General features: G+C 40.3%; 1 protein-coding gene across 1 annotated transcript in view; it reads left to right on the top strand.

Moving 5' to 3' along the window:
• The first annotated feature begins 1598 nt into the window (after positions 1-1598).
• The window catches only part of TSPO (TSPO(outer membrane tryptophan-rich sensory protein)-like protein), a 163156-nt gene continuing 145800 nt past the window's right edge, over positions 1599-18954 (top strand). The window contains exons 1-3 of the mRNA XM_089416923.1: positions 1599-1825; positions 2072-2112; positions 2294-2372. Of these exons, the coding sequence (XP_089273049.1) occupies positions 1729-1825; positions 2072-2112; positions 2294-2372 (217 nt within the window). The 5' untranslated portion in view covers positions 1599-1728. The remainder of the gene's footprint in view (positions 1826-2071; positions 2113-2293; positions 2373-18954) is intronic.

The following is an 18954-nucleotide window of genomic DNA, read 5'->3' as shown; positions in this document are numbered from 1 at the left end:
AACTAATAATTATATTAAAAGATTTTTTTATTAAATATTTCAGTTCAAATTAAAAAAAATAAAGTATGTATGGTTGATGTAGTTCAAACGTAAATGCAAGTATAACATATGATAGTTTTTTAAAGCTATGTTTGCATAGGCATTGAAATAGCCTTGCTTTTTATTTGAGTTTTACAACTCAAATGGATGGAATTCTAAACCTTAACACTAATTTGAATTCAATATTTGTATTTTAATTTAGCTATATTTATACTAAGCGACAAAAACTAATTACTATAAAACATTTATTATTATTTTATAATAAAAAAATTAATAACTAGATTGGTTGTATTTTAGTGAGACGGAATTGATTTTAGATTGTACGATGGCTCATTAAAATGTCTCTTAAAACTTATAAAATAAACTTTTCAACCAATTACCATTTTAAAATATTTACCTATAAATGCAATTACAAATAGTTAACATTGATGGTAAATATCAATAATTTAGAATAAAATGAAATTACGAAGAGTTAACCTTAATGGTAAATATTAATAATTTAACATTGATGGTAAATATCAATAATTTAGAATAAAATGAAATTACAAAGAGTTAACCTTAATGGTAAATATTAATAATTTAAAATAAAATTTAATGGAAAAAAATTAACATCAATTAACTTTTGGTTAGGATAAAAAAGTGAATGAGATAATATTATTTACAAATGGCTTGTACATTTGGATAAGGGAGTAAAATAGATTATATTTATTATTAATCCTAAGTAGTTATGCTCTAAAAATCATGAAAACTCTGATAATATGTTGATAAATTTCGGCAAGGATTTTTGTAAATCTAGGTTATAATTGTTAAACAATATTTTGGGTGCTCTAGACATTTTTGATGACGCTGAATCCATTTCAACTTCAAAAACATGATTTAAATAAGTCATAGTCTAAAAATTTTGCTTTATTGCCCTGAAAGTTATGGAAATTCCCGTAATGTTTTGAAAAAATTCGGCTAGGATTTTTGTAGATCCAAGGTGCCCTAGGCGGTTTTAATGGTGCTGAATCCATTTCCACTAACAAATATTAGTATTTTTAAAAAATTGAATATTTGCATATTATTAATATTGATATGTTTGTAACAATTATACTAATCCCCTAAGACTGCCCTAAAACTGCTTCTGCTTGGCTAAGAGCTCGTCTTCCTCGGACGTAAGGAAACAGGTTAACGGCCCAAGACCCAGAGGCATCTGGCAGGAGTGAAAGCCTGCTCCCTTACGGACCACCAGCGGGTTATTTCAGGTGGCGTGGTTTTCCTTGATAACAGTGATGTGTCAACTGACATTCGCGGATAGCAGCCAGAGATGGCTGTCCTCACTGTTGGTTGGTTTTTCCACCTTTTGAAAAAAAAAAAAAAAAAACAAAAAAACAAAAAAACAATTATACTAATCCCAAAAGAAAAGGGAACCGTAACATAAATAATTTTTTTAAAGCGATTAACGTATTGCCAACCTCGTAGATGAGGATTACACACGAGTTTTGAAAAATCAAATAAGAGAAAATAGAATATTGTGCTCTTATCATAATTGCAGATCCCAATGAGATTTGGAACATCCAATAAACATTGAAGTAAAGCATTGTGCTCTTATCACAAGGAATAGCTGAGATATTTCCATTGATAATCGGGAAGAGCAGGGTATATAAATAGCCTTAGGAGACCGACATAGGCGTGTTCTTCAATATCACAATGGAGTTAGTCAATGCAGTATCTTTGATCCTCTCAGTTGCTCTGCCTCTCGGGTTGGGATTCCTTGCAAGCTTTACAGGAGATGGAGGAGACAGTGGTACAGTACTGTATTTTAATTCGTTATTTCTGTAACTCGAAATTCTATCATCTTTCATTGTATTCGGCACAATTGATCCGGGTCTGCATTTTGTGTTTCATTCAAGTGAATTTCATATGGGTCTGCGTTATTTGTGTTTTATTCAAGTTAAGTTATGGAGGTGTGCATTATTTTCATTCACTCCAAGGTAATTTGATTTCTGTTTGGCGCTAAGCACTTGTCTGAAGTTGGACATTGGATGTGCAGACTGGTACAAGCAGCTCAAGAAACCACCATGGACTCCACCTGTAAGCAATCTCATAATCTACCCGAGTTTACAGGAAATTACGGTTCTCAGAATAGGCTGCTTGCTGGCCATGGCAGGCTCAATTGGCAAGACATGGGACATGGTCAATATAGGCTTAAAGCTGAAATGGAATTTTCTTTCGAGCTTGTGCTGGGTTTTAAGTTTATGTATTTTTGGTGTAGAATTGGGCTTTCCCTGTTACGTGGACAATATTATATATAATGATGGGTGTGGCTGCTTGGTATGTTTGGCTCCATGGAGGTGAGTTTTAATTGTGTTTTTTTTTTCGCTTTTCATGTTTGAGGTTTGATTTGGGATCCTGTTTGTTTGGAAGAAAGATTGGGTGAACAATAAGGGCATGTCATCGGAATGGAAACAACTGGACAATTAACTTTTATTTGTAATATGACATTGTCAACAGTCTGCTTCATGCAGGAGGTCCCAAACATATGCCAACATAGATAAAGGAAGACAAACTAATCAAGTTATATATTATAGGGTTTATGGCACCTTGCTCATTTGGTGAAAGTGGAGTTTTATGATTACCCCCACTGGGGTTCAAGTCTTTGGGTGACTTTTGTGTTTCTGCCTGTGTTTTCTTGCTGTAATGGGTAGGGCTAGGTGCAAGTCATGGGTGAATTTGGTAGAGTAAAAATTCATATCTTCTGGCTCCTTTGATGAAAGACTTTGAAACTGAAATGTTATAAGCTGGCTACAGTATTGTTAATTTTCCTAGACTGGGGAGGGGCAAACTTGCTGCATCAGGATAATGCAAAATCAGTCCAAAAAAAGTTATAAATTATACAAGCCACATACACATAACATGTAAATACTAAACAGACATAAGTCGTGATTTAAAAACAATTTTACCATGGTTATCAAACACATGATCCACGCCAAAGATGATGCACATGCCAGCTGTAAAGGTTGGGCATCAATTGAATTGTTTTGTTTGTTTGTTTATTTATCTGAATTTTCATTATAATTTTAGAATTCAGAAGATGACATCCAAGAATGATGTGTGCTTTTATACTGGGGCTAAATTGTTTGTACTGGTTGTAAGTTTTTCTGAGAAACGTGTCACGAGGTTGACGCTGCACCACATAACATGGACCTTCTTTGGCTTTGGTGCATGTTTTGAGGGGTGAATATTTTGCCATAATTTTATGGGACTCACCACCATCCTCATTCCTTTTAGGATAGAATATAGAAACTTAGTGGATGGCTTAGGACTTCATTGAACCTTGCCAAATGAACCAAGGGCCCATTGCCCAAGTGGGACAGACCAAAGCACAAATAAAACCACGGTAGATGCCTTCATACATTGTTGACCTTGCCAATGAACAAAGGAATCATTGGCCATTGGTCATCAAAGAAGTTAGAAGGATGCCAAATGCAACTACATAACTATGAATTCATCCCTGGTTTCTGTTTCTTATACAACCAAAGTTAATTTTTCCTTGAAAATTTATATCTCTTATGCTACATTTAAAAACAAAATAATTACCTTAGTAAGAACATCAATTGGCTAGGTGATACTACAATTCGCTCATTCTCATAGGTGAGCTGAGCCGATGAGTGAGTGAGTGTTACTTTTTACATTGCTCTGTGTTGTTTCAATTGCTTTAGCCCAATTCAATTCTTCAATTAGCAATATTTCAATAGCAATTAATTCTTTTCATCAATCAGTTGTAACTGAAGATAGAACAATAATGCAATGACAAAAGAGACAATTAACACATCAACAAGAGACACCATATTTTCGGTCAATGACTAGGGAAAAACCCACTATGTGAAAACCCTTTGAAAATTTTCTTCTATTAGATTGTCATAAAATGTTCAACAGAGAGTACAATGATCCAATACAAGATCTTCCAACAAAATTAACCCAACAACATTCAAAAATATGTTCTCAACATCAATATTGATCAAAGACAAATTTTCCTGCAGTTAATTGTCAAAATGTAACCCTAGATCCCAACTGCATGGAGGAAGAGACATGCGTGCAGTTGAGAGCTTCCAACCTCACAGATGAGCTTGCGTGCCTGCGGTTGTAACCAAAATTTGCCTGTGTCAAGCCTGCGGTTGTAACCGAAATTTGCCTGTGTCAAGCCTGCGGTTGTAACTAAAATTTGCCTGTGTCAAGCCTGCGGTTGGAATCCAAAACCCTAAACACACGTGTGAGCTTCGGACCCTGCAATTTCAGACTTGTACGAACCAATCTCTGTGACCTAGCCTCAAACTTGTGCGAACCAATCAATGAAGAAGAGAAGAAAAAGATGCTTGGTGATGTCCAAATGAGCTTGAGGTCACTTGTATTTATAGGCTTCCAAGGGTGTCCAATTTGCTTTAGGGCCGACCTGATCAAATGTGACATTGTGGGCTTCAATTAAAAAATACACTTTCCCTTGTCCAAATTGAGTGCTTCAAAAGTCAAAATTGGTCCTCTCGAAAAGAGGAATCTAGTCCCATGGTTGGAATTTTTCACTGAGCTGCCAAATTAACACTCCCTCTCAGCTAGGGAGAAATTCCAACTGCATCATGTAATCATCGCAAGTATCCTGTCATCATATCATGCCTCATTTTCGCTCGACTCTATTTGCTGAAACATTCTTGAATCTAAAGAAGAGGAATCATAGGGGAACTTCAACTACCATCCTCTATCCAACGGGGAGCCACTCCTACCACCCGGATTCATTGCCAGCGGGAAGCCAATGTTGCTACCTAGGAAACCTCTACCAGCGGGGAGCCAATGCTACGACCTGGGAAACCTTTGCTAGCGGGGAGCCAATGCTACGACGTGGGAAACCTTTGTCAGCGGGGAGCCAATGCTATGACTTGGGAAACCTCTGCCAACGAGGAGCCAATGCTATGACCCGGGAAACCTCCGCCGGTGGGGAGCCAATGCTACAACTCGGGAACCTCAGACAATAGGAGTGATGCCACTTACCTTAGGAGGTAAGGATCGTGCTTATCCTATTTTATCTACTGATTTAGTCAACTTGACCCTCAAGGGTTAGTGGTAGAACACATGCATCTCTAGCTTGAGCGGGATGCCACTTACAATAAATAGTAAGGATTACGCCCAACTCAAGCAGCCAATGGTCTCTAGCTTGAGCGGGATGCCACTTACCATAAATAGTAAGGATTACGCCCAACTCAAGCAATCAACACCCATTGGCCAGATGGGTGGGAAAGACAGATGCCAACTAGGGTATAATCTGCATATACCAAGATAGGGGAGCTACATCTTCAACCCGATGGGTAACAGATAGGGGCAATACCCTATTGTCCAAAGATCCCTCAACCCTAAGAGCCCTACATCTCAATGACTCACCTTGGGAGCTAAAACAGGGGGTAAGAGCAGGCTTAGTGTCCTCGATTAGCCCAAACCCTTGCTCAGAAGGGTCACATCAATCCATGTTGCAATCTGCTCATCAGTCGAAGTATGACGAAGTCCATTTTATCCATATAGACTCATATCTATATAAGTATATCTCAGACCATAATCCTTCTTACACTTGATCATCAAAGGCTCACTACCTGTCAGGAATAGATCATCAATATATAAAATCAAAATCAAAGTCATACCTTGGACCAGTTTGAAGTGGAGGTCCAGATCGACACTGCTTCTTGTGATATCAAACTTCACTAGGTAACTGTCAATTTGGGCATAGGCTTAGGGAGCTTGCTTCAAACCACATAGTGCTTTCTTCAATCTGCTAATGAGAGTCTTCTTGTCTTGTACATCAAACCCCTAAGATTGCTCGACACATACTTCTTCCTTGTACCTTTCAAAGCTTTCATCTGCTTCATGCTTCATCTTGAATAGCCATCTTGAAGTTGCATCTTGCGATCTTGGAACAATATCCCAAACATCTTTCTTCATAATCGATTCTTCAACCATAGTATCCTTCCAAACCTATTCTCTCACTGCTACTTTATCCTGTTCAGAATTATCATCGATCTTGATCCTGTTAGAGGGGAATGGTCCCCTAGACTTCCTTTTATTTCGGTGCCATATCTCACTTTGATGATTGGTGTCATGGATCTTTGCTAGAAGAGGTCTTCCAATGACTCTATATAGTCCTCCCACTCTAGATCCCAAAGTAAAGGCATCTTTCATTCGGGATCCCTTCGGCTAGGAGAGGACCTTTCCATTAATGAAGGCTATTCTCATTCCTTTATCTTCCAAGGTAGAAATAGATATCAGGTTCTTCTTTAATTCTGGAACATACATTACTTCATGAAGAATAATAGATTTTCCATAGTCCAAATCAAAATTTGATAGTACCAAATCCCATCACTGAATATGTAGAGTTGTCCCCAAGAATAATCTTCAAATTTGTGTCCCTCTCAACTAGATTTGAGAGAACTTCCTTATACCCGGTGAGGTGTCTAGAAGCCCCACTATCAACTAGTTAGCTATTGTACAAATCTGGAGGAGAAGAACTAGAGAGGGCTGAAATAAGAATGTATTCAAATTGGCTAGTAGCTACGTTACTTTCATACCTGGAGTTTCTTGACTTCTTTTGAGGACGAGGACTTTCTTCACGATCATCCGAAGTATCTCTTCTTCTTCGATCATCTCTCTCTCTTCTATCATCTCGCCTTCTTTTATCATCACTTCTTCTTCGATCATTGCTTCTTCTTCTATCATTGTACTTGTTGTTGTTGTAGCTTCGATCGGATCTTGGAGAATCTCTCTTTTTTGGACAGTCTCGGGCATAGTGACCACGCTTGTGACAATTGTAACATTCAATATCCCTTGATCTTCTATAAGAGTCCCTTGAATCGAGAGAGGACCTTTTCGAACTAGATGTTCTTCCTTTTCCCCTTTTCTTCTTATCTTGAGTAACAAATGCAGTGGGTTCTTCTTCTCCATGCTTATGAATTCTCCCTCTTGAAATCATCCTAGATTCTTCTTGAGTGAGCTTTCCAACAAGTTCATCAAATGATGAAAAATTATTGTTATTGCTTATGGCGATAATGAGGGTTTCCCAAATAGGAGGGAGACCTCGAAGAGTTACAATCGCCAATTCCCCGTCAGACACAATTTCCCCAACTCTCTATAATTGATCTTTAAGGCGTGATATTCTCATAATATAGGATTGCACGGTCTCTCCTTTATTCATGTTCATGTCTTTCAGTTGATCTTTCAAGGTGATGGTTTCATTCAAATTGTTGACTTCATACATGCCGACCAACTTATCATACATATCCTTAGACTTATTCAAATTCGCGACATAAGCAAGGAAATGATCTTGTAAACCATAAACTATAAATTTTTTTGCTTTTAACTCACCTTTCTTGCACTTGTTCTTGGTAGCATCAGAAGCATTCTCTGGAGTCTCAAGCACCTTTTCTTGAATATATTCCAAAACATCATTGCTATCAGCTATGATCTCCAACTTGATCTTCCAAGTGACAAAGTTAGATGAGTCACTTCTCACTTTCCTTGAAGAAAGAGGAAGACATCTTGACTTGATTATATAGGCTCCTTTAACTTTCCAAAGATGATTGCTTCAATTCGTGTCTCCTTTTGGGCTTGTCTTTCACCTTACCTCTGATACCATATTAATTTTTACACCACTCTATGCTGTTTCAATTACTTTAGCCTAATTCAATTCTTCAATTAGCAATCTTTCAATAGCAACTAATTCCTTTCATCAATCAATAGTAACTGAAGATAGAACAGTAATGCAATGAAAAAGGAGACAATTAACACATCAACAAGAGACACTAGATTTTCGGTCAATGACAAGGGAAAAACCCACTATGGGGAAAACCCTTTGAAATTCTTCTTCTATTAGATTGTCATTAAATGTTCAACAAAGAGTACAATGAGCTAATAAAAATCATCCAACAAAATTAACCCAACAACATGCAAAAATATGTTTTCAGCATCAATGTTGGTCAGAGACAAATTTTCATGTCTGTAGTCAACTCTGGTCAAATGTCAAATGTAACCCTATATCCTAAATGCATGGAGGAAGAGATATGCATGCGGTTGAGAGCTTCCCACCGCATGGACGGGCCTGCCTGCCTGCGGTTGTAACCAAAATTTCCCTGTGCCAACCCCGCGGTTGGAAACCAAAACTCTAAACACACATGCAAGCTTTAGATCCTACAATTTGAACTTGTATGAACCAATTTCCACAATCTAGCCTCAGACCTGTGCGGACCAATCAATGAAGAAGAGAAGAAGAAGATGCTTGGTGATGTCCAAATGAGCTTGAGGTCACTTGTATTTATAGGTTTCCAAGGGTGTCCAATTTGCTTTAGGGCTGGCCCGATCAAATGTGACATTGTGGGTTTCAATTAAAAAATACACTTTCCCTAGTCCAAATTGAGTGCTTCAAAAGTCAAAATTGGTCCTCTCGAAAAGAGGAATCTAGTCCCATGGTTGGAATGTGTCATTGAGCTGCCAAATTAACATATGCTTTAGCTCTAACTTCATAGCATCTAGCCTTACCAAAGATCAACTAAAGATGTGATTGAAAGTTATGTAGAAGTTATACTCCCTTCTCCTCTTATAAAGCCACCCAAGTTTTGCATATGCAATGTATTTTCCACGAGTGATGGGATTTGTAGTGTATTTCCTAATTCATTGCTTTTCTTGTTTGTATATGCAATTGACTAGCTATTTTCTTTTTTTTCCATCTTTGTTTAAGTTGTTATGTTTCTTTTACTAATTGTGAAAAAAAGAGATATTATATTGATGATGATGATGTTTACCATCCCTTGAGACCAATGAGGCTTATTGTAAAGGTAAAAAAATCAAACTAAATATGCTTGAGAATTTTATTTCTATACTTAAATAGAATAGAAATGAAAGTTCTAAGTGTTGATTTCTGGTAGCATCTGATGTGCTCTAAGTCTCAAAATTTGCAGGGAGGCTTAGACACATGCATTCTCCAATACCCATAAATCGTTTTGGGAAATTCCACCCAGAGACAGTTTTTTTTTTTTTTTCTAAGCAACATTACCTACTATGTATTAATATTTACAGCGGAAAATTACATGCAGTGTGTCATGCTGCCCTATGGCAGCTGTAGCATAGTCCCCCAACCCATTACATTTCTGAGAAACCCACCTGAAGATACCTGAATTGTTCCCTAAAACCTCCAACAAAAAGACAAAAACCATCTCTGTAAAGCCCTCGCAGGGGCAGAGATTGTCACATAGAACCAGGGCTTGTGGAGATAGCCCAAGCCAAACAAAACTCCATTCCATAACGGAAGAGTGACACAGAAACAGCAGATGATTCATATGACCGAGAACGACCAACATATAACAGAAAAAACAGACTAGAACGACTAAAGACAGCAGGAGAGAGAACCAACCACGAACCCAACACGCGTCCAGTCTTCATGCATGAGGGCCATCTGGGCTTAGCCCTCTCTCTCGTCATCCCCGGGCTCGCCCTCCCCTGGTTTAGCTTCCCGAATCCACGCCCAGCCATGTCCTTCCGGTAGTCCGTCCATGAAAGCCGGCAGCACAGGTTCGTTCTCCCGCAATTCCGCCTCCCTTGAGCTTGAGGCCTCCCCCACAGGCCTTTTGCCTTTATCCACGAGCCTACACTCTGCCTCCATAGCCTGAGGCAGATTTTCCTCTCGCTCCGGGTGGAGTCTCTCTTTAGTGACCGCGGGGTGCTCCATTGCAGGTGGCCGAGGCATGCCTTCTTCAAATTCGTCCGGTATTCTGGTAAACAACACTGAAATATGAGCATTGATGCCCAGATTTTCTCTGGGATTGCACAGCGAGAAGATGACAGAGCCGAATGCTGGTAGAGTTTGCTCGCCATTGTTGGACCCTCCAACCTCCACAACTTGACTTGCCTGCACCTGAGGTGCACCTCCTCGTCGGTGGCAGTAAATGCAACAACAATGGTGGTGTTGGTCAGTTGCAGGCCCGCGAGCGGATCTGGCTCTCCCTGAGCCTCTGCCCCGACGGCATGGCATTCTATCACGCACCATTTTCCCAAATTCCACTTCCTCAGACGAAGCTTTCTCCCAATTCGGCTCACTATGGCAGACAAAAGACTGTAGGCATGAACCAGGGAGGACCAGCAGTCGACCAGTCTCCCCCAATTCCACAAAGACTCCAGAACTCTCAGGACACAGAGCAAGAACACCATCACTGTGGGCTTCGTCCGCGTCCAAATCAGCAAATTTAACGACCTCTGCATTCCGTCGGAATGTCCCTGCATTGAATGCGGCCATCCGCCTTCGCTGTGAAACCTGCGCCTTCATTAAGGCTCGAATGCTGCATTGCAGATCGATGGGAGGTGGCGGCGAGGAGCCTTAATGCTCTCTGTCCGTCGCGTGTCCTGTCGACCGTGACAAGTGGCCTTAACAGGTCATGCACGGTGGCACCCGCATCCGGGACCCAGAGACAGTTTTATTAAAATAATTAGTTATTTTTAATGGGTACCTAAATCTAAACTTATGAAATTAAAATAATTAATGGGTATTAATCTAAACTGTGGGTGAAACTTCTAGAAGAAGGTGGAGATCAAGTCATATGATCCTAGCCATTGATTAGGATATAATCTGGGCCGTTGATTGATCAACGAGAGGATTATAAGAGAAGGCTTGATGGGCACTTGGAGAACACATAGAAGAGAGATCAAAAGTTCGAATTTCTGAAGCAGATTGACTGCCGGAGAGAAATTTGATAGTGATCCTTTGTAGAGAGAGGGGCACAGCTAGTATCTGAAGGGAAATCTTTCCCGGTCGAAGAATACTCAATAGAGAAGGCAAAGAGAGATCCAGCAGAGGCAACGCAGAGGCAGAGAGGCTGACGCAGAGCCACACATAGGCAGTGCAGAAGCCAAGAAGGAATCCGTAAATTGGCCGAAGGAATCGATTGCAAAAGCCAGGAGCCTGGGTGTGAGACTGGGAGGCAAAAATCGAAGTTCCTGGGCAGCAAATCGATCAGCCGAAGGAGTGATGATGGTCTGACACAGTGGCTATGCAGAGGCAGCGCATAGGCAGTTTGTTCAGGGGTTGGATCAGCCATGATTTCTAGTGATAGTGTGAGGTGACCTCGCATATCTCTTTGTCAGTGATATTCTCTGTAACTGGATTGCTGGGGAGGCATCCAGAGCTTTTATTCAGAAATTACGACTGCTTAATAATAAAATCCTCAGCTGCTGCAATGGTTTTCCCACACTGGGTTTTTCCGGGGATGTTTGTCCAAAAATAACTTTGTAGATGTGTGTGCTTATTATTTCTCTCCTGTGCTGTATTTAGTTTCCGTAGTTTTTATTTGTGTAGGCTGTAGTGTATGTATTTCAGTATTTGCCGTAGAAAACTACAAATAACTTGTTCATGTAATTTAACAAGTAGGAGAAATATTATTAGTTTGCTGCATTAGGAATTGGGTTACCGATTTTTCACATGGTATCAGAGGACAGGTCGTGAGTAAAAGAGTTCAGAAGCAGAAAGGAAGAGGGAGTTCGAAATTCCTGTAGAGGCAGCATTTCAAACCCCAAGAGGCAGTGGAGTTCGAAGGCCTGAAGGGCGAACTCTGAGGAGAAATCGATTTCTCTGAGTGATTCGACTGAGAAATTCGATTTCCAGTTCGAAACTTCCAGACGCAGAACCAACAACGTATTTTTCCTTACACAACAGATCTTCAGCTAGGACGCAAATATTTTGTAGCAGTTGCCGAGAGAATATCGTTAATGGGAGAGAAGGAGACACACTGAGGGAATTTATTCCTCAGAGAATTCGGATTCTCAATTGCTAAGCAGCAGTAGGGAGCGCCAGATTTACTGACTCCAGTAGGGAGTGCGTAGGTTAGTCCAACAACAACGCAGAGGAGAGAGGAGGTCATTTGACATTTCGATTGGTAGAGATGGCAACCAGTGGACTGAGAAATCAGGATAGGTTGGATGGGCCATCCAACTATGTGATTTGGAAGGCAAGGATGTCGTGCCTTTTAGATGAGCATTTTCTCAAGATCTATGTCGATAGCGTGGTCGCTGAGCTCGCGGATCCAGATTTGCTCAAGAAGTATGTTGATTTGGGGTAGCATCACATGTGCTCTAGCCACAAAAAATGGTGGAGAGGCTAAAGCACATGAGATCTCCAAGACCCAGAAATGGTTTGGGTAGAATCTAAACGGTTTGGGAGATATTAAAATAATTAATATTTTTAATGGAGTTCCTAAGTCTAAACTTAGGAAAAATAAAATATTAATGGGTATTAATATAAAACTGGGTTAGAATGGTCCAAAAGTCATTGATCAAGCTGTTAGCGCTCGAATTTGCCTCAGGCTGAAGAAGGCGAAACTCAAGGCAACATCAAACCACGCTCAGCCTCGTAGCTAGCCCTACGAGGACAGGAGAGGGCTCTCTCCGGGTCTATCTCGGCAAAAGGTATTCAAAGGGCTGAGATGACTCAAAATTAATACTGATTTTAGGCTAGTAAAAAGATAGGAAAGTTTGATTTAGAATTTTTTAGGTTTTGTTGGAGAAAAGGGAAAGTCAATTTTGAGTGCGAGGATGAGACACAGTTTTTGCAGAGGTCTTTTTGGGGCAAGGTAGGTGATCGTCTTGATGTCTTTAAAAGAAATGAATGGATAGATATGACTGGTGAGGAGCTAAGGAGAGCAAGAAACTTTCAGGAATTCTCCTTAAACAGATGAAAACATAGATATCAAACAAACTTAAAGGCAGAGCATAAAGATTATGAATTCTACCTTAACACTTCATTTGTTTAATTTGCAGAAGAGAAGAGTAGGAAGATGATACACATAACAAACTTACAAGTACTGAAAGAAGCACACCATCAACACAGATAACCACAGGAATCCCAAAGAGTGCTGCAAAACCCTGGTCTTTCCTTTGCCAAAATTGCAGAGATACAATGTACAATACAGTCTAAGCCTATCCCCCAAGAGTCCAACCATGAAAATGATTTAGAAAATACATAATATAGACCATGCCAACCCATTCCCTAGCCTCTAGGGGTCGAGCTCCTCCTTCTAGGAGCAGTTTCAACCAATTCTAAACAAGGAACTGAAATCTAGGTAGTCAAACAACTAACCCCTATATGCTAGGAAACTGATTCATTCATTAAATTTTTGCTATTTTATGAATGAATCATCTAGAATAGGTAAATAAGTGTCAAATCAACATAAAATTACATTAATTACATCAAGGAGGGTGAAAAATCCCATCACAAGTCAAAACTGGTCAAAACTGGGCGAATTCCTGAGTTGGAAGGTGCAAAATGTGCAAAAAATCCTGATGCGTAGCGCGCCTCCTACGCGTAGCGCGCCTTTCCACCTACTTTTGGGGCACTTCCCGGCATCCAAATTGAGCTCAGGTTGGCTTGTTGGAAAGGTCTGGATGTCTACTTTCCAACCCAAGTGGAATTTTCCAATTTGGTGTCCATTTGCCCCTCCAAAAGTGCATTCTCCCAAGACTGCTTCCTGTGTGTCCAAAAAGGGGCAGTGAGGTCATTTTTTGCATGTTTTTTGACCTTTTGGGGACCCAAACCTTGATGAAATGCCTTGGCAGTGGCTGAGCAGGTGTATTTCATCATGACAAATCCAAAAATGCAAACCTTTCGTGATTTGGACCTCCCAATCTTCAGGGTAGCACGCGGCGCGCTACGCGTTGAGCCCAAAAACCTGTTTTTTACATAAAAATTTCAAAATTGACAAAATTTTCCCCAAATTTCTTGAAATTTGGGCTGGGGGTCCCCAATCAAGTACTATGCTCAATTAAAGAGGCTTCGGCCAAAATCCGAAGACGATCAAGCTCCTTTTGTCGTTTTTGCTTCTTGACCATTTTCCTCAATTTTGCCTTAAGATTCCTAATTCGCGCCTTGCAAACCAGGTTCCGGACCTTGTAATGCATAACCATGTGTTTCAATAATGCATGATCTCTATCGGCCCTTTTCAGCCGTTCCTCCAAGTAGATGTTGACCCTCTCGAGATTAGCCTCTCGATCCTCATTTACCTGTTGCTCTAGAGAGGTGAACTCAATTTGCCTATGTTGGGCAGCTTGGTGGTTCTCACGGATGTTCTGTAGCTCTATGATCCTGTGCCGGTCCTCAAGCTGTTTATTCCGCTGCTCTAGATACCTGATATATTGGGTCTTCTCTGATTCTGAAGCTGTCTCATCATGAATAGTAATAAACCTGGATGGCTCACCAGAAGGTCCCTCCTCATGCTTGGGCTTCTTGCCCTTATCCTGTACCTGCGGTGCTGCTGTCGAAAGCGAGGCCCCTTCCACACGAGGTGGAGATAATACTCGCTTTGCTGCTGCAAACAAAGGTCTAGTGCCTCTCTGATATGTAATGAAAATAGTGCTGGTCTCATGATGCTCAAAACACTGCATAACAAGAGGACAAGCATGCAATTCTCTAAGGTTGATTGGTTCTTCCCTGACATGTTTGCCACTTTTCCGAGGCCTCCGGGATTCCTGTTCTCTCAAGGGAGAATCACTTTCGGTCTCTGCCTCATATTCAGATGAGTGACCAGATGACATGACTGCTGATATACAAACTGCCTTGAATGAAACTGTGGTGTGCAATTGAATGTGAACTGCTTTTTTGCTCCAACAATGCTATGACCAAGGGGACACAAATGCACAAGGGAATATTAGGAAAGAGGAAACATTAGGGAAATGGGGACAATGGAAATAAAACAAGGAATTTAGGGAAGGGAAGGGACATGAAAATTTTCAAATTTTAGGGTTTAGGATGAGGTAGGGTAGGAAAAATATGTTTGTAATAGAAGGGAGGGTTTAGGATTGGAGGGAGAATAATATAGGGTTTTATGAGGAATTATTTGGGAAAATATTGGTGAATATAGGGGGTGGGAAACACAAGAAATGGGAAAACCTTGGCAACATTTATGTTTGAAAACCCTACAGCAATCTTGGCATTTGAATCCTCACAGCAAACTAATGGAAAATGAGGGTTTATACACTTGGTTTTTCATGGCAAATATAGCATAATTTCTTTACATAAATCTTTCAAAAACCAAGAACAAGCTGTGAATATAAGCCTACCTGTGATTTGATGCTTGAGAAGAGGCGTTTTAGTGATCTCTGGCCAAGTTCTAGGCATAAACTTCAATGCGTAGCGCGCCTCACCCAACGCGTAGCGCGCCCCTGGTGCGTAGCGCACGTGCAAATTTGCACTGAGAAAAGCGGCCTGATGCGTAGCGCGCCCAACTTGATGCGTAGCGCGCACCCAGCTACAAAGTGAATTTTGCAGGAGGCGTTTGGAGGCCTTCTCGGTGTCGAAATCGGGCGCAGGATAGCTCATTGGAAAGGTCTTTTAGTCTACTTTCCAACACAACTGGAATTTTTCAATTTGGAGTTCATTTGCCCTGTCAAAAATCAAATCTCCCAAGACTGGTCAAAATTTGCCAAATGAGGCTGCCTCAAGGCAGAGTGCTGTTGCAGTCAACTTTTGAATGCCTTCCTCAACTCCAAATTGAGCTCATGATAACTCATTGGAAAGCTCTTTGTGTCTAGTTATCATTTGACTCATCAAGCAAGTCATTTGGCCAACCAAGCTAGGAGAAAACTTGATTTTCCCAAGGTCACTTCAGAGGTGCCTTCAATTCCCCTAAGGCAACGATATTTTTGACATTTCTCTAAAACCATGATACCTGTGTAAAAAGTGAAGGAGGTTTTTCTTCTTTGGCATGTTGTGAACAAAAACCTCACTCAGTTTTTCCAAATTCATCTTTGATTGCTCTGAAACATCTTTTGAATGAAACCTATCCCGATGTGTGAAACAAGGAATTTTGTCGAAATGAAGCGAAATGAAGGGGATGAGGGGCTTTTAAATTCTTGGGGAAATTTTTGGAAGTAGGGAGGGATGTTAGGGAGCAGGGGAAAGTGGAATCACGGAGATCGAGTGAGAGGAAGGGATCCAAAAGGGCAAAACACAGGCCTAGCCTAGAAAATTGCCAGGTTGTAGCAAGAAACTAGGGTTTGCGCGAAAATGAGGAATTTGGGGGATCTTAGTGATGGGAAGTATTTGATAAGGTACTTTAAGGATAGGGGAAGGTGTACGAACATCAGGATACAAGTTTTGCCGATGATTTGACCGTCCAAGAGAAATTAGTTTCAAAACCCTAGGAGAGGGAAATGACCTTGCCTAGGTGCAACTGAAGCATGAACAAGGTGTAGAATGACCCATTGGAACTTGACATGATGATGACAACCCTATGAATGATGATAGACTCCGCTGAATAGTGACATAGATTGGCATTTGGGCAATTTTGAAAAGAGTGAAAACAAACCCTAGACCTAATGCCTAGTGACCAAATTTTGCTTGAAGACTCACTGAAATGACAAAATTTGACCTTGACACTCTGAGACCACTTTGTAAGAGCATATTTGATCATTGGAGGAAGGCTGGAAAGACTGACACTAACATTTGCTCCAATGGGGATGGTAGCTCCTTGGAGGTGCCAAGAACGACAGATCTCTGGAAGAGCTAGACAGTGCCCTCATCCATTGAGCAATGGAGTAAAAAACTCGAGCTGAAATGCATGACTGAAAACTGATGACTTGACAACACAAATTGACTCTCACTCAACTAAAAACTGACTCAATACTTAAACACAACTGACAAACTGGAAATGATGCTCAAAGGGGAGCTTATTCATCACAACCTACTCTAACAGTTTCATTCATCACCTGATCAAGTGAAATGAAACAACCAGTGCAACCAAGTAAGTATTCCGTTTGCTGTTCGAATTCTCCGCAAGTGCTCACTTATGAACAACAAGAGAGAACTACTGAAAGGCAACTCCCATGACAACTTGGAAACAGATCCGTAAAATGATATGAATTCTCTCTCCACCTCCAAAAACACTGCATAAGGATCTTGAAATTCAAGCACACTGGAACCTAGCTCATCTAATGGATTACTTCTCGTTTCCTCATACCATGAATGCAAACTTTGATCTGAGCCTTGTGACGAGACCTCTGCTGAAAATGAGAAAGAAACCGGCTGCCGGATCAAATTCATATTAGCACATGTTTCAAGCTCACATGTAGTCAATGGAGAAAGACTTTGATTGCAAACCTCATCCAAAACATCAGCTATTGGATCATGAAAAACTTGAAAAGGCTGCTGTAATGTATCCATTGAAAATGTATGACATCCTTCTAGTTGTTCATCTTTTTCTTGAGAGATTTTACGAATATTCTGCCTTATAAACTGAAATGCTTCGAAACAAAAGGTTATAGAATCTTCCTGCATCATCGAATCATGTATTTCGTCTTCCACAGCTTCATTTGTAATCTGCCCTTCAATTTCATTTGGTGGCTGCAAATCTGATGCTACAGGCTGCTCAAGGATTTTGTTATCTGTCTCATCCTCAACATTAACAATGAGAGATTGCTGATTTGTTATAGGCTGTTCATTTGAAGATTTACTATGCAATCTACCCTTCAAAAACTGAAATGATTCGAAACAGAATGGTACGGAGTCACCTTGAATCATTAAATCATGTGTGTCCACTTCCAAGTCTTCAGCTGCAACTTGACAATCAATGGCTTTCGGGGGTTGCAAATCTGAGATTGAGAAGTCTTGAACAAAATTTTCATTGCTCTCAAGATGATACAAACCAAGACTTGTTGACATTTGATTTCTGATTGCATGGTAGTTATCTCTGATGAACTGAAACGAATCAAAACAAAAAGGCAAAGATCCTTCACTTACTTCAAACTTTGCTGCACTTTCCTCGTCAATGTCATAGCTGATATGCATCATTTGATCATTGTACTCGAGCTGTTGTAAGTGAACCTCTTCCTCCCACAAACTAGCTGCTGATTTGTCTGCAAGATTAGCTTCTGTTTGGAGAACATAATCATCATCATACTGATCAAACTGAGGCAAATCATCGGTATAAAACATATCATCAAGCATGCATGTCATATCAACAATTTTTTCTTCGCCAAGGTGATCTACAAAACAATCATTATCAGATCTATGACAACTAAGATAAGAAACAAAATGTTTTGGATCAGCGACTTGTTCTTCTTCAATCAACGAGCCATGAACTTGAACATCATAAGCATTTCTTGCGGTGACCTTCTCCATCATCTTTTCCACTGCACTTACCAAAATGTCAAGCTTTACCTCTAGATATTTCGATTCCTCCGGAGCTATGTTTTTCATCTCTTCTTCTTTCAACCTTGCCCTTCGGATCAGCAGATGAGCCTCTACATTTACTGCACTGTTTTGCATCTCGTGAAGTGTTTCAATATCCCTTTCTCTCAGCTGAAACTCCGTTTCCGGATCAAAGGCACTCGGATAGTGCAAGAGAGCAGATCTAGGAGTAGGCCTTATCTCAACTGGCATTGAATAATAAACTTGATTAAATCTGGCCGAAAACTGTTGTACTGTCTCCCCTGGCAATCTTTTCAGCTGGTTATACTCTTCTACAATCAAGAAAAGGTTCTGCCCGATCATCCACCTGTCGAGAAAAACTTTGACGAACTGCTGGAAATCTAAGATGCTCGCATCAGGCAGGGCTTTGAACCAACTCTTCACTTTGCCTTGCAAAGAAAGAGCAAAAAGCCTTATACTGACATCTTCTTCATCAACTTCAAAAAGGTCTAGAAAAGACTCAAAATTCTACACATGTTGCTCAGCGTTGACATTCTTACATTCACCATCAAACCTCGGCAAGTACAGATCATAGTTTTTGGGGAAAGCATGAAGAACAGAAGGTAAAACAAGAGGTTTATACCGATGTGGAATTTTACAAGGTGTAGGGGTATGTATAGCAGGTATAGAATCGGTCTTGGTCTTTTGAGGTTCATCAATCTGAAGATGGTCATCACAAAATT

The sequence above is a fragment of the Pinus tabuliformis genome, chromosome 3_2, assembly GCF_031772625.1.
Source record: "Pinus tabuliformis cultivar Carrire ecotype Pingquan chromosome 3_2, CPIR1, whole genome shotgun sequence".
NCBI lineage: Eukaryota > Viridiplantae > Streptophyta > Pinopsida > Pinales > Pinaceae > Pinus > Pinus tabuliformis.
Note: the sequence above shows the minus strand (reverse complement) of the source record. Positions and strands in the feature narration are given on the sequence as shown.